The 13,460-nt window shown below is 41.2% G+C and overlaps 1 protein-coding gene across 4 annotated transcripts in view; it reads left to right on the top strand.

Annotated features, from left to right (window-relative positions):
* Positions 1-6,340, top strand: part of FAM3C (FAM3 metabolism regulating signaling molecule C) — a 64,318-nt gene extending 57,978 nt beyond the window's left edge. For all 4 annotated transcript variants that reach the window (XM_045495437.1, XM_045495436.1, XM_045495434.1 and 1 more), the window contains exons 9-10: positions 3,477-3,603; positions 4,197-6,340. In XM_045495437.1, coding sequence (XP_045351393.1) covers positions 3,477-3,603; positions 4,197-4,286 — 217 coding nt within the window. In that variant the 3' untranslated portion in view covers positions 4,287-6,340. The remainder of the gene's footprint in view (positions 1-3,476; positions 3,604-4,196) is intronic.
* Positions 6,341-13,460: the final 7,120 nt, after the last annotated feature.

Raw genomic sequence — 13,460 nt, 5'->3', positions numbered from 1 at the left:
CCCTCGTAGGCCGGCTTTGTTGCCCTCTTCTGCACAGGACCGCAGGGTGTTCTCATGGGAAAGGAAGTAAAGAGATGAAGGGAGGGAGTCAAAACAAAGCCATTTTCAAGTTGCTTCTGGATCTCTGGCTAAATTGGCCTAGTTTACTCATGTACATCAAGATGACTGGTTCTGAAATTCAGAAGTAAGGAAGTAAAAATGATTGCCCTTCAATATATTTCTTAATTGATATAAAATTCATAGATGAAGAAGATTTTATTCATACTTTTTACAGGGAGCCAGGCCTGCAGTCGGAGAAACCACCGACTTTGCAAGCAGGTTTTACTTTACGTATAAAACAGTCTCTTGGCATCTGTGAACTTCACCTTCAGCTATTTAGGAGCAACCCCAAAGCCCATGAGGTGCCAATTGGTAATTACTCTGAGATGTAAATGTGAATCAAACCCCAGAGCCTCAGGGCGCCTGGGTGACTCAAGTCAGTTAAGCTTCCAACTCAGCACAGATCAAGATCTCCCAGTTTGTGAGTTCAAGCCCCGAGTCACGCTCTATGATGACAGCTCCGAGTCTGGAGCCTGTTTCGGATTCTGTATCTCCTCTCTTTCTGCCCTCCCCACTTGCATCCTGTCTGTCTCTCTCTCTCTCTCTCTCTCTCTCTCTCTCTCTCTCTCTCAAAAGTAAATAAACATCAAAAAAAATTTTTTTATATGTATTGCTGGGGCACCTGGGTGGCTCAGTTTGTTAAGCATCTGACTTCAGCTCAGGTTATGATCTCACAGTTTGTGAGTTCAAGCCCTGCATAGGGCTCTGTGCTGACAGCTCAGAGCCTTGATTCAGTTTCAGATTCTCTCTCTCTCTCTCTCTCTCTCTCTGCCCCTCTCCCACTATGCACTCGCTCTCTCCCTCCCCCCCCCCAAAAAAATAATAAACAAACAAAACCACCAAAACCTCTATAGGCGGTCATCACTAGGCTGCCTAGTGAACCTACTGCCCAACCTCTGCATTTTAATACTATTTATTCTTATTGCAGCAAGATTCACCTGCTAGTGCTGGTAATGCAAGTAAAATGTTCTAGGAAGGTAGCCAGAAAACAGAATGTTTGGATAAACTAAAAAGTGGAATTTGACAGTCCTCCAGATCCACGACATCCTAACGCCATTTGGAAACAAGAAAACAGGGTTCAGGCAATGCACTCAGGGAGTGTCCCTCTAATACAGGTTGCTCATTAAGCGAGCAAACAAATGAAAAGTGATGGCTAATTCACGTAAGGATGGGCGCAGGAAAACACGGCTGCAGACTTCGGGAAGAAAGCCAGAAGCATGTACACCTGATTCTCTGAAAGTCTCAAAATCTTCAGAGAGGCCAAGACTTCAGGGTTTCTTTTGCATAGGCATTTCATTTATTTTTATTTTACCAGGTTGTAAAGTGCCTCGCTTTATATAGATTTTTGAGTCTAAATATTCCAGGGTTATAGCTGATTTTTTCAGTGATTCTACTGAACTTCCTCCAGGAGAACAGCGGTACCCAGGCTGTAGTTAAACAGCTCCACTAATGGGTGTTTCCCCCCAAATACAAAAACACCCCTATGTCTATTGTGGCATTATTTACAATAACCAAGATATGGAAGCAGCCCAGTGGCCATCAATAGATGAATGCATAAAGAAGATGTGGTATATATGTATGTATACACATGCACACACATGGACAATGGAATACTACTCAGCCACAAAAAAATAATAAAATCTTGTCATTTGTAGCAACATGAACAGAGCTACAGAGTATAATGCCAGGAGAAATAAGTCACAAATACTATATGATTTCACTCATGTGGACTTTAAGAAACAAGCAAAGGAAAAAGAGAGACAAACCAAGAAACAGACTCTTAGCTACAGAGAACAAACTGATGGTTGCCTGAGGGGAGGTGGGCGGGGGGATGGGTGAAATAGATGATGGGGAGTAAGAGTACTTGTCCTGATGAGCACTGGATAATTTATGGAAGTGTTGAATCACTATATTGTACGCCTGAAACGAATCTAACACTGTATGTTAACTACACTGGAATTAAAAATTAAAAGAAAAAACAACCCAGCTCCACTGCCCATGGATGTGGTTTGCATAAACTGGAAGTATAATATATATGCACTTCTTTCTTGTTTTATGCAGTTTTTTTTAAACAAATTATTTTATTCATCGTCACGACAGTTACATGAGAACTCTGGTACCTAGTGTTTCTTTCATTAGTACCTTAAAAGAGTTGACTGATAATGGCATGAGATGTTTCAAAGAACACTGTCAGGTAAATAAGTACCTTCCTCACTGCCCCTTATGCTATTTGCAAATAGAAACCTTACCTTGCCTCAGACTTTAGCAGAACAGACATCTGTAAGTGACCTGGAAATACCATCTCTTGGAAGATATATAGGACCTACTGCCGAATACCTGCACAGGTGGCCCTTGCCCTGAGCGATCTTTTGTTCTCTCTCTCTCTCTCTCTCTCTCTCTCTTTTAAACTCTACAGCTAGCTAGCATGTATCTACTGAATTTCTTCCTTTTTGTGACACAGAGAGGAGACTGAGAATACTCAGCATTAGGATGATAACCCGCACAACATTTCTTAACACTGTCTTTCAGTTAGCTGTTTCCCTACCAGTTAACTTTTGCCACCGCCCTTCGTCGTCGTTGGCTGCACTTCACCGCTATGTGGTTGATACTCATTTTTACTAAGTAACCACTCAGCAGTTCTTACTGAAGTACAATTTATATACTTATTCTCAAGATTCATTTTCTTTGAAATAAAACATAGTATTTGAAACACCTCGATACCTGTCAGCATTTACCTTTTTTCAAATGTAATTGACAGAGGGATTAGTGGAAATTCAAAGTGATTTTTAATTTTGCAAAGATACTGTTTGCTTAAGACCTTGTATTAACCTAGGTAGGCATGTGCTCACTGCGGTATCCCTTATTTATTTGGTGGATGTAGATGAAAGTGAATTATTGTAAAGATGAAGACATCTAAAAGGTATTTCTTAATAGAATAAACTTAAAATTGCTAGATTTCATGTCTTTTGTCACTAAAGAATTCAAATAGTAGGAATGTTGCTCTGAAAAGAAATTTTTTAAGTTTATTTCTTTATTTGAGAGAGGCAGAGACAGCACAAGCGGGGAAGGGGGAGAGAGAGAGAGGGAGAGAGAACCCCAAGCAGTCTCTGTGCTGCCAGCACAGAGCCCGACATAGGGCTCAAAGTCACGAAACTGTGAGATCATGACCTGAGCCAAAACCAAGAGTTGGATGCTTAATCGACTGGGCCACCCAGGTGCCCCTGAAAAAAATTCTTTATTCTTTTTTTATATTCTCATTTAAGCTGATACTTTCTCATTTCATCTCATGTTATATGTTAATATCCTTGTGAATCAATATACTTAGATAATATTAGTGCTCTGTGTTAACTGTATTATTCTTTTTCCTCCTCTTTAAGACTCAATGATGAGGCACGGCGGCTCATTGCTGAATTGGGGAGTACCTCTATTACTAATCTTGGTTTTAGAGACAACTGGGTCTTCTGTGGTGGGAAAGGCATCAAGACGAAAAGCCCCTTTGAACAGGTTAGTGTCTTAGACTTTCAAAATTAATGGACAAAAGTAAGCTGTGAAACTATACAGTGCATATTCCTATCCCAATTATTTGAAACTTAGCCAAAGCAGCCATTAAATATGTTCATATTATTTTTCATAAGCTCTTGGTAATCAGTTATTTGAAATAACCATGGCACTGTTTTGAAACCAAAATTTAAAAATAGTCCTATTCTGCATGGAAAATTTTTTCCTATATGACAGTGCATTGGCATATCAGTGCTTTTATCAGGACCATTGGGAAGCATTGATTACTAAGGATTTTAATTGAGCTTTTGATATTATAATCAGTTAAGTTTAGAAATACCTTAGAACTTAGAAGAACGTAAACTTCACTTTTTGACTAACAGATGATCCTTTAGAAAACTTGTGCGACGTTTTGTTCTTTTGGCTATTTGAAGGCCTGCTAGGCCCCAAGGGTGGCTCATTGACTGTCTGGAACAGTAATTGGTGTGCACGCATCACTGACGTGAGTGTTACTGAAATGAGTGCACTGAAGTATGTTCCTGTAGAGCAGCGGTTCATGACGGTCTTTAACCCTGTATCCTACTGTTGTATTCCAACAGCACATCAAGAACAATAAGGACACAAACAAGTACGAAGGATGGCCCGAAGTTGTCGAGATGGAAGGATGCATCCCCCAGAAGCAAGACTGATGTAGAGGAAGTTGAAGGAGACGCACTTTCATTATTAATGGCAGAGCTGTGACAGAGGAGCTATGTGTACATACTTTAAGAGCATGCAGCCATCTCGGTGTGTGCATGAGCATTAGCCCTTTTGATATCAGGATTATTTATTGCTAACGTAAATAGATGCCTTTGTAAATAGTCATCATAATGAGCAAATCACTGAACCATTTCTAAGCACATTTCCATAATAATAGTACAGTGGTTAGACTGCTACAGTAATGACATCCTTTAATTCTAAAAGCATACCCGATGGATAACTGAACCGATTGTGAAAAATATATTGATATGTATACTGGTTGCTGTGAAAACCTATCATGGAATAATTTGGATTTTAGGGAGGAGACTTTGTTTTCTTTTATACACATATATACATACACGTATATATGTATGTATATATGTATGTATATATATTGCTTTTTAATGATAGTATCTTTTAAATTAAAAAGATATTTGGCTAGTTGTGTGTGTAATGTTACTTTACAGTCTGACTCTCTGCTCTTTTTCCTTAAGTCTTTCTCTTCTCTTCCCAAAAAACCTAGAAATAAATGAAAACCTGTATCAGATATGTGAAAAGCACAACAGAATTCTTTTTTTTAATGTACACAGTAAAAAAGTAAATATGTAAATGTAGATGGTATTCAGGACTGTAGTTTGCTGGGTTTCGTGTTAGCGGTGTGAATAACGACTTCGCAGAAGCTGCTTAGAGTGAGGCTGGGGGTGGCAGCCCCACGGAACTAGGGAAGCTGGCCGCGTCCCTTCCCTGTCCCAACCAGGTAGTGCAGGACAGCCATGGCAGTATATTTAGAGCAACACTGGCATAGATTTCCCTCTTGAACTGTTGTCAGCATTGACCATGCGGTTTAGAAAAAGGCATACTTTAATATCGCAGTTATTTTGATGGTCAACCAAGAAATAATTCTGTATTCACTTCGTCTAACTTCATAATAGCAGTTTTGCCTGAAGATATAAGGACTTAGAAAAGTCGTAATTACTGAGTGGAGTGATACCATTTAAAAAATAATTTTATTGGACCTCAGATGACTTCATACCCAATTCTACATAAAATTTTGTTAACTTAAGATATTAACTAAATGATTCAATGTGTGTGTGTGTGTGTGTGTGTGTGTGTGTGTGTCCACATACACACACACACACACTTTAAGGGCGTTAAATACCTATTGTGCATGAAATACGTTAAACTGGAACATAAATTAATGATCAAACTGCTATTCACAATAAAAGGCAACACTTAAATTTTGAATATAATTTTAGATGACTTGTATAAAAAAACTAAAGGCAGTATTTTTATTTTGCTGTAAGCCAACTTGGAGACTATTAGCTATTTCTTAAATATTAATGAGCTTTGGGGTACTGGTTCTTCTCAAACTGAATGTAATTCAAGAATAAATGCACCTTATACGTTTATAGAATTTTTGTAAACTTTTCAGATTTCTGGTGCTCATATGCAAAATCACATTCAGCATGTATATTTTGACATTTAAAATACTTCCCTAGATTATGTCAATCAAAAGAATAGCTCTTTTCCAGTTCCAGGGATGGTGAATTGATGTTGCATTTTTTGCATTGTTGGGTGTTGTTGTATTATCTGGCCAAAAAACATACCTACAAAACTTCACATTAGTGTTTGTCAAGCATTTATTGTACTGCTCAACATGGAACGTTTAAGACATTCCTATGCTTAAACACACTGATATCCTCAGGATATACGTATAGAATTTAAGTACCCAGATGGCAAGACCTCCCTTTCAAGGTGAAAAGTATAAGATGGTAGCTTTGTGAAGCTGTGCAGAATGTCATAAGGAGGGATAAAGATTGGTTCTGTGGCAGTTTCGGTGCAGTTTGCTTTTGTTTCAGTTCACGTATAGATGGTGCCAACTTTAGAAGCAATAATTTTCCCACGTTTCATTTTCAGATCTCTTGTAAAAGTCTGCATTGTAAATGTAACAATGTTCATTTGATGTTGAGAATTTTCTTTATTAAAATCAGAAATTTGGCATTGACATTTTGGTGTATTAAATGGTGTATAAGGACTTTGGGATGCATACTTTTTATTTGAAATCACAAATTTTTGTTTTCCAGAACAAGTGTGTTATAGTAGGCCTATTAAAGTTAAGCTAAGACTGTAGGAAAATAAGTGATATTTGGGAAATTAAAGAAAAATTGAGCCAGAGTCTTTATATTCCTGACTTTAAATTGATTAAAGTTCGTCAGTGCTCTGTCTACGTTTTGTATTTGTTTCAAAATGAATCAGCTAATATTTTATTATGCCAGATGAAACTCAAAGCATTTAGCCTGTATTGCACTTCATACTTTAACAGTTTTTACAATTCTAATTTGAACCCCTCCCCAAAAGATGATAGTTCAGTTGACAGACCCCATTTTTAACTGAAGGAATGAGAAATGTGCTGTGCTCAGAGTATGAAGAGTAGAAATGCATGTAGAATACTTTTTAAAATGAATAGACAAGGAACAATTGCTCATGTTGATCAGGGAAAAGATTTCCTGCTTTACCCTCCTCAGAGAGGCCTCGGACAGCAGTCAGTACATGTAAGTTTAACGTACCAGATTTTACCTTCACTTTTTTTTAAAAAAGAAATGTTTAATTTATTTTAATTTTTTTTTAATGTTTATTTATTTTGAGGCAGAGAGAGAGTCCAAGCAGGGGAGGGGCAGAGGGAGAGGGAGACACAGGATCGGAAGCAGGCTCCAGGCTCCAAGCTGTCAGCACAGAACCCGATGCGAGGCTCGAACCCACGGACTGCGAGATCATGACCTGAGCCGAAGTCGGATGCTTAACCGACTGAGCCACCCAGCCGCCCCTGTTTTATTTTTGAGAGAGAGAGAGAGAGAGAGAGTGTGTGGTTGCAAAGCAGAGGAGGAGTAGAGAGAGGCAGAGAGAGAATCCCAAGCAGGCTCCAAGCTGACAGCCGTGAGCCTGACACAGGGCTCAAACTCACACACTGTGAAATTATGACCTGAGCCAAAGTCGGATACTCAACTGACTGAGCCACCCAGGTGCCCCAGATTTTACCTTTTCTAAAGCACCCCTTAGAATTTTGCTGCCTCTTCCCAGGTTGATCTTTCTGTCGCATACTTGGTTTTTGATTGTCACGTGATGATAGTTAATCCCAATTCCCCTCAAAGCTCCCTTAATCTCACTACTGTCCTACCTCTGGTCTCTTCTCTCCCACACCCCCGTTCTTGAGGTTCCTGTCAAATCAAGGCCAGCTAGAGCGAAAAGCAGGCCTGCCTGGCTTGGGAGTGGCAGTCTTGTTAGGCAGCTTGAAGGAGCGTGGGGAATGCCTTCCAGGAACCTAGGAGACTTCTTCCACCAGAACCTTCCTGCAATCCAGTGAGGGTGCAGACAAACCTGAGGGCAGCTATATTGAAATGCTTTCAACACTAGGATGTCGCTTCTAGGACATCTAGGAAAAGGGACTGGCTGATCCTTCAATTAGAGTCGGAAGAAAGGCTTCTGGGCTTTGTTGCCTAAGCAGTTTATAAGCAAACTTACTACAAAGACCGTCTTCCCAGTAGAGCTAGTTCACTGGTGCAACTCACTGCCATCACTAACCTCACTGTTTAGGGGCACCTGGCTAACTCATTCGATAGAGCATGCAGCGCTTGATCTTGGGGTCTGTGAGCTGGAGCCTCACGTTGGGTGTAGAGATCACTTAGCAAACAAAACAAAACTCACTGTTCACCTCTACGTAAAGTCTGCCCATCACTGGATGGGCACTTAACATTGAATGAAGTTGAGACTGAATTGGTAAAAGAGGGGCGCGTGGGTAGCTCAGTTGGTTAAGCGTCTGACTTAGGCTCAGGTCATGATCTCGAGGTTTGTGAGTTTGAGCCCCCCGTGGGGCTCTGTGCTGACAGCTCGGAGCCTGGAGCCCAGAGCCCGGAGCCTGCTTCGGATTCTGTCTGTGCCCCTCCCCCGCTCGCACTCTGTCTCTCAAAAAATAAACAAACATTCAAAAAAATTTAAATTGGTGAAAGATAGTCCTATATTTGGGAAAAATAATTTATGAAACTGCAGTCTCCTAATGTTTTGTGTAATCAGCCCGCATTTATTTGACTTGATCACCAGAGAGGAAAGGGTCCTAAAACCTTAAAGAGGAGTGAATTCTGTAATGGAGGGAGTGTAGCATACTGGTGAAGAGTACAGACTTGCCTGAGTATGTGTCTCTACTTCATTGCTGACTACATGGGGAACTTGAGAAAGTCTGTATCCTCACTGTTATGAGGTAGGCCTAATACCACGTGTTTGTGGTGCCTGCCCGAGTGCCCGGTATGCACTAAATGCAACTGCTGGTATTGTCCTTATTATTGACTGTGTCTCTTGCAGCTAATAGTGTTCTGGTCAAAGAGAAAAGCCAGCCTCCCTAAGCTTCCCAGTCCCATCTTGCCAAACACTACGTACGGTCCCAATGTTTGTGTCCAGCTACCCTTCTTCCCTGCCCCTGTTAGCCGGTTGTTGAAACCTAATCTCCAATGTAACGGTAATTTGGAGGTGGGAACCCTGAGAGATGATTAGATCAGAAGAGTAGAGCCCCCACTGGGGGTAGAGCCCTTATGAAAGAGACCCTAGAGAGAGCTCCCTGGCCCCTTCTGCCGTGTGAGGACACAGCAAGAAAACACATGAACCAAAAAGCAGGTCTTTACAAGACCCCAAATCTGATCTTGGACTTCCCAGCCTCTAGAACTGTGAGAACGGAATTTCTGTTGTTTATAAGCCAACCCCGTCTGCGGTGTTTTGTTATAGCGCCCTGAATGGACTGAGACACCAAGCCAAAAAGGAGCCGTTGAACGACTTGGATGGTAAGGTCATGAGAGAGGACACAGCTCTTCACCCGAGCTCCTCCTTGACCTCGGCCTCCGATTATGTATCACCTGTTCTTTCATTCAGTCTGCACTGACACCAAACCGTATCTCATATGCAGAATCCCGGCTTTTGTGATCTCCAGGGAGCCGGCAACTCAAATGATCACATGATCTAGTTGCACTTGCTGTCCCGTCTGGAGGGGAAGGTATGGGAAAGCGTGTGACTTAGCCAGAGGCTGATTCCTTTCTGTGGTGGCAGCTGGCAGATGAGCCTCGTGGGGGAGCGCTCTGCTGCAGCCCCAATCCAGGAGAGCCCAGAACAAAAGACCCGGAGCCCTGCTCCTAACCTGCTACCTAACCATCTAACTCCTGCTGAGGGCAAGGGGGGACCCAGCTGGCACCCTCTTGCACACCAGCATTTGCTTCTTGTTCAGAAGACCCGTGGACGTTCTTACCCACTAGCGAGTGTTGCCTGGGCAGGAGAGGAATGCCTTGGATTTTGAGACTTTTTTGCTTTCCGAGACCTTTTTCCTTATAATAGTAAACTCATTATTTGAACTTTATGCATTTGACTTTCGAAAATTTTTTCCGCGATGCGTTGTGCCTTCATGTGCTGTCGCTGCTGCTTCGACCTGGCCTACTCGGGTGGACACGCTCGATAGGGGGGCTGCTGAATCCCCTGCCAAGGCTTCTTAACCTCAGTGTCATCAGCGGAATGGTGAATGGAACTGCCCTGTTTTCTGTAGGTATATCGCTCAAAGCTGAGGAGAGTACGCGCTGACCTCTGGAAACCAGGTTTTAGTGACGAGCCCCGTCTGAGTCTGAGAAGTTTTATCCGAAAACTTAACGTGAAGTTTTTGGTTTATCATTGACTCAGATGTTCATTTTAACATAGAAATCTTTTCAATTATTTCAAGTTTCAGCCTCTAAAAATGGTTAGCTTCTGCATACCCCGTGTGCCAGGAGTCAGACTGGAGAAGTGCTGTGCGCAGTATGTGACCAGAAGAGAAATGAACCCTGAGGAGAATGTCTTGCGCGTCTGAGCTCTGAGCAGAGGAGAGATGTAGAAGCAAATGGTGCCGAAAAGTTAGAAGTACGTTTTTCAGTTGGTGGAGAAGGCAGTGGTGCCTGAGAGTTGCTGTTCTCAGAGGTAGGAGAGGTGGGAGAGTCGGCAGGTGGGGATTTCCTGAGGTCCTTGGAGCAAGCACCCGGCCCTCAGTCCTGGTGCCTCTTCCCAGGGGAATGCAGACAGCCCTCGCTGGCTTTCTGTTCTCCCTGAGGGAGAGGACCTAAGGTTTAACATCAGTAAATGAGCTTCTACTCTTAAAGAAATCTGAAACCTTTTTAGTGTTTACGTATTTGAGAGAGAGAGAGAGAGAGTGTGTGTGTGTGAGTGGGAGAGGGGCAGAGAGAGAGGGAGAGAGAGAATCCCAAGCAGGGGGCTTAATCTCAGGAACCATGAGATCATGACCTGAGGCAAAACCAAGAGTCAGATGCTTAACTGACTGAGCCACCCAGGTGCCCTGAAATCTGAAACTTCTGACCCAGGAATGAGTTTGGAAGACAATTCTTGTGGAACTATTAACACCTTGCAAGGGAATGTTAACATTCTCTTACGGAAATAATCCGTTTGGAGGAGGTTCCCTATAATTCTACAGAACTGTGTCAGACACGGATACAATACAGTTGTGACAATCACCGGTTAAGGCTGTATTTCTCTATTTAGTTGGCAAAGTTCAAAGTAGTTTCTCAAGAAATGATATATTGAGCATCTGGGGGAAAGAAGAAGTGTTCAAGCCAGCAAAAGGAGAGAATTTCTCATTCTGAGTAGTGAAATTTATCGTTCAGCTTGTAAAATTATTTAGCCCATACCCATTAAATAGAGGGCATGTTAAAGAGGCTTTATCACATTCACTTTTTCAGTTTTTCCATTTTGCTGGCTTGCCTTGGATGAAGCCGTAAGGAACAAACATTGGTAGTCTGCCGGGGAGCTTGAGATGAAGCACTTGCAATGGACAGAACCTTAAACTTACATAATGTTATATGTCAACTATATCCCAGGAAAGCTGGGGGGAAAATAGAAACAATACAACTTACCAAAAAAAAAAAAACAAAAAACAAAAAACAAAAAAAACAAAACCCCAAAAAACCAAAAAAATCTTTCTTTTTTTAAAAAAGAAATGTCAGGATTATGTACTAGGAACAAACAGGTAATTACTAACTTTACATTTTATTTACACCTGTAATTCATGCAGAATTTGAGGTGTACTTAAATGTGCAGTTAAATTTGGCGATACTCCTCTTTTGTCAGAGAACAATAGGGGCTACAAGGGGCCACCCTCCTGCTTCTTGGCTAAACATGGCCGACTGGATATGGGCATGATCACAGGGGCTTGATTGTTACTAGCGTACAAAAGGGAAGGCTCCTTGGCCTGTATTGAGGGGAGCCTCTCCGGGAGTCCAGAACAGCAGTTAACAGAGGGGAACAGGCGGCACTATATCCACCATTCACACACCAATCAGATGCTTTCACTTAACTCTGCAAATTAAAAAGTCACATACGAAACTGCAGTTTGTGTTGACTTGGTCCACATTTATTATTACTTTCCCTTTACAATCAGTGGGAGAGGCTGCTTTTTCAATCCTGATTTTGTTTCAAGAGGTTTTAATCATGCAAACCACCTCTAGTGGTTTTCCTTTGGATGTGAATGTAAATCGTTACCAATGGTAAACTTCATCCATGTATTAAAAATGACACCTTATGTAACAATTGGCTGTAAGCACAACAATAAAAAGGATGTAAGTATTTATTTAACGTCACACTAAATTAGTTTGATCTTCACCCCCAGTCATTTCCTTTTGGAATGATTGTTAGGCTCTTGCATAATCCGACTGTTAGCCCACACTGGGATCTAAAATAGCAGGCATTTTAAATCACTTAGAGCTTAGAAATCAAGAGGCAGTGTCTTTTCATTCTATTTCATGGTGAATTCTAAGCTCTCAGTTCTTCCATCAACTAACTACTGCTCCTCAATCAAGTTTATATAGCCAAACCATGAAGGAACATCCTGTAATTTTCATTTTATTTACAAAGGCCCCAAACTCTCTAAATGGTATACTGCAACCTCAGTGTGTGACAATTTTGATGCTGTGTGAAGCACGTGTTGGTGAAGAGCACAGACTGATTAATACATAGAAGTTACTTAATGCCTGGTACGCAGTAAGTGCTAATTAAGTGTTTGCTATTATTCCCTATTTCAAAGGAAATGAGTCCCTGGTGTACAACCACGTCCCCCTTTTCACGCTGCGCCACATGCATTTGTCCTTCTCGGCTCACCTCATCATCCTACTCTGAGAAATGTTATGACTTATCACATCTGGTCTATAGTGAAACTGAAATCTAAAAAAAAAAAAAAAATCAAGGCATCTTAGCCAACTTTCCTTAAGAAGGGCTTGCCCTGAGGAGTATTCCTGGTTCCTGGAGATCAGACTTGAATGTTTCTTCCTTCAAGTCAGCTAAGTGGATTATAGTACTCTGGATCACTAACTAACTGGCTCCAAATGGTTGGTTTAACTCCGCAGTGTCTGGGCACTGCGATGCAATGCAATGCAATGCAACAAGTTCCAACAGCTCATCAAATTGCCTATAAATGAATATTTTGATGGGAAGCTTCTCTGGTTCCACATTTTAAACTAAGTAGAAACCAGACACACTAGTACTGACAGTGCTTGCGAAAGTCAACGTGTGTTTCTAAAATCTCTACTGTGAATGTCACATGATTACAAAGCTGCAAAAACATACAGGGTCGTAGCATCTTATATAATTAGATTCTATTTTTACTCTATAGCTATCCTAGTTCTTTAAAAACAAAACGACTATCATCCAGATTGTGAATAAGGAAAGAATGCAGTTGTTTATAGCCAAACAAATTAAAGCGTTTTTTAATGTTTTGCAAGCCACTACTACCAGGGAAATATTTTAATTAGCAAACTTCTTTATCTAGAGGTTATAGATAATGCCATTTGATATCCTTTTCTTGATATCATTTTCAGACAATCATCATTGCCTCTTACCACTGTCTCTATTAAGCATTTCCCAATTTACAAAATAGTTGAACTCCTATGTTGAAAATTAATACACTAGAGCACCTCCCCTCTCCTTTTCCCCTTTCAACATCATAAAGGGCATTTAAACAAAAGAAGGCACTTTGTACCCTATACATAAGTCACAGGGCTTTGTCTGGCTGTGAGCCTGACCCAAGTGCTGCCAGAAAGCTGTTTTTGAAACACATCACT

Source organism: Leopardus geoffroyi, chromosome A2, assembly GCF_018350155.1.
Source record: "Leopardus geoffroyi isolate Oge1 chromosome A2, O.geoffroyi_Oge1_pat1.0, whole genome shotgun sequence".
NCBI classification, from domain to species: Eukaryota; Metazoa; Chordata; class Mammalia; order Carnivora; family Felidae; genus Leopardus; species Leopardus geoffroyi.
This window is presented reverse-complemented; position numbering and strand designations above follow the sequence as displayed.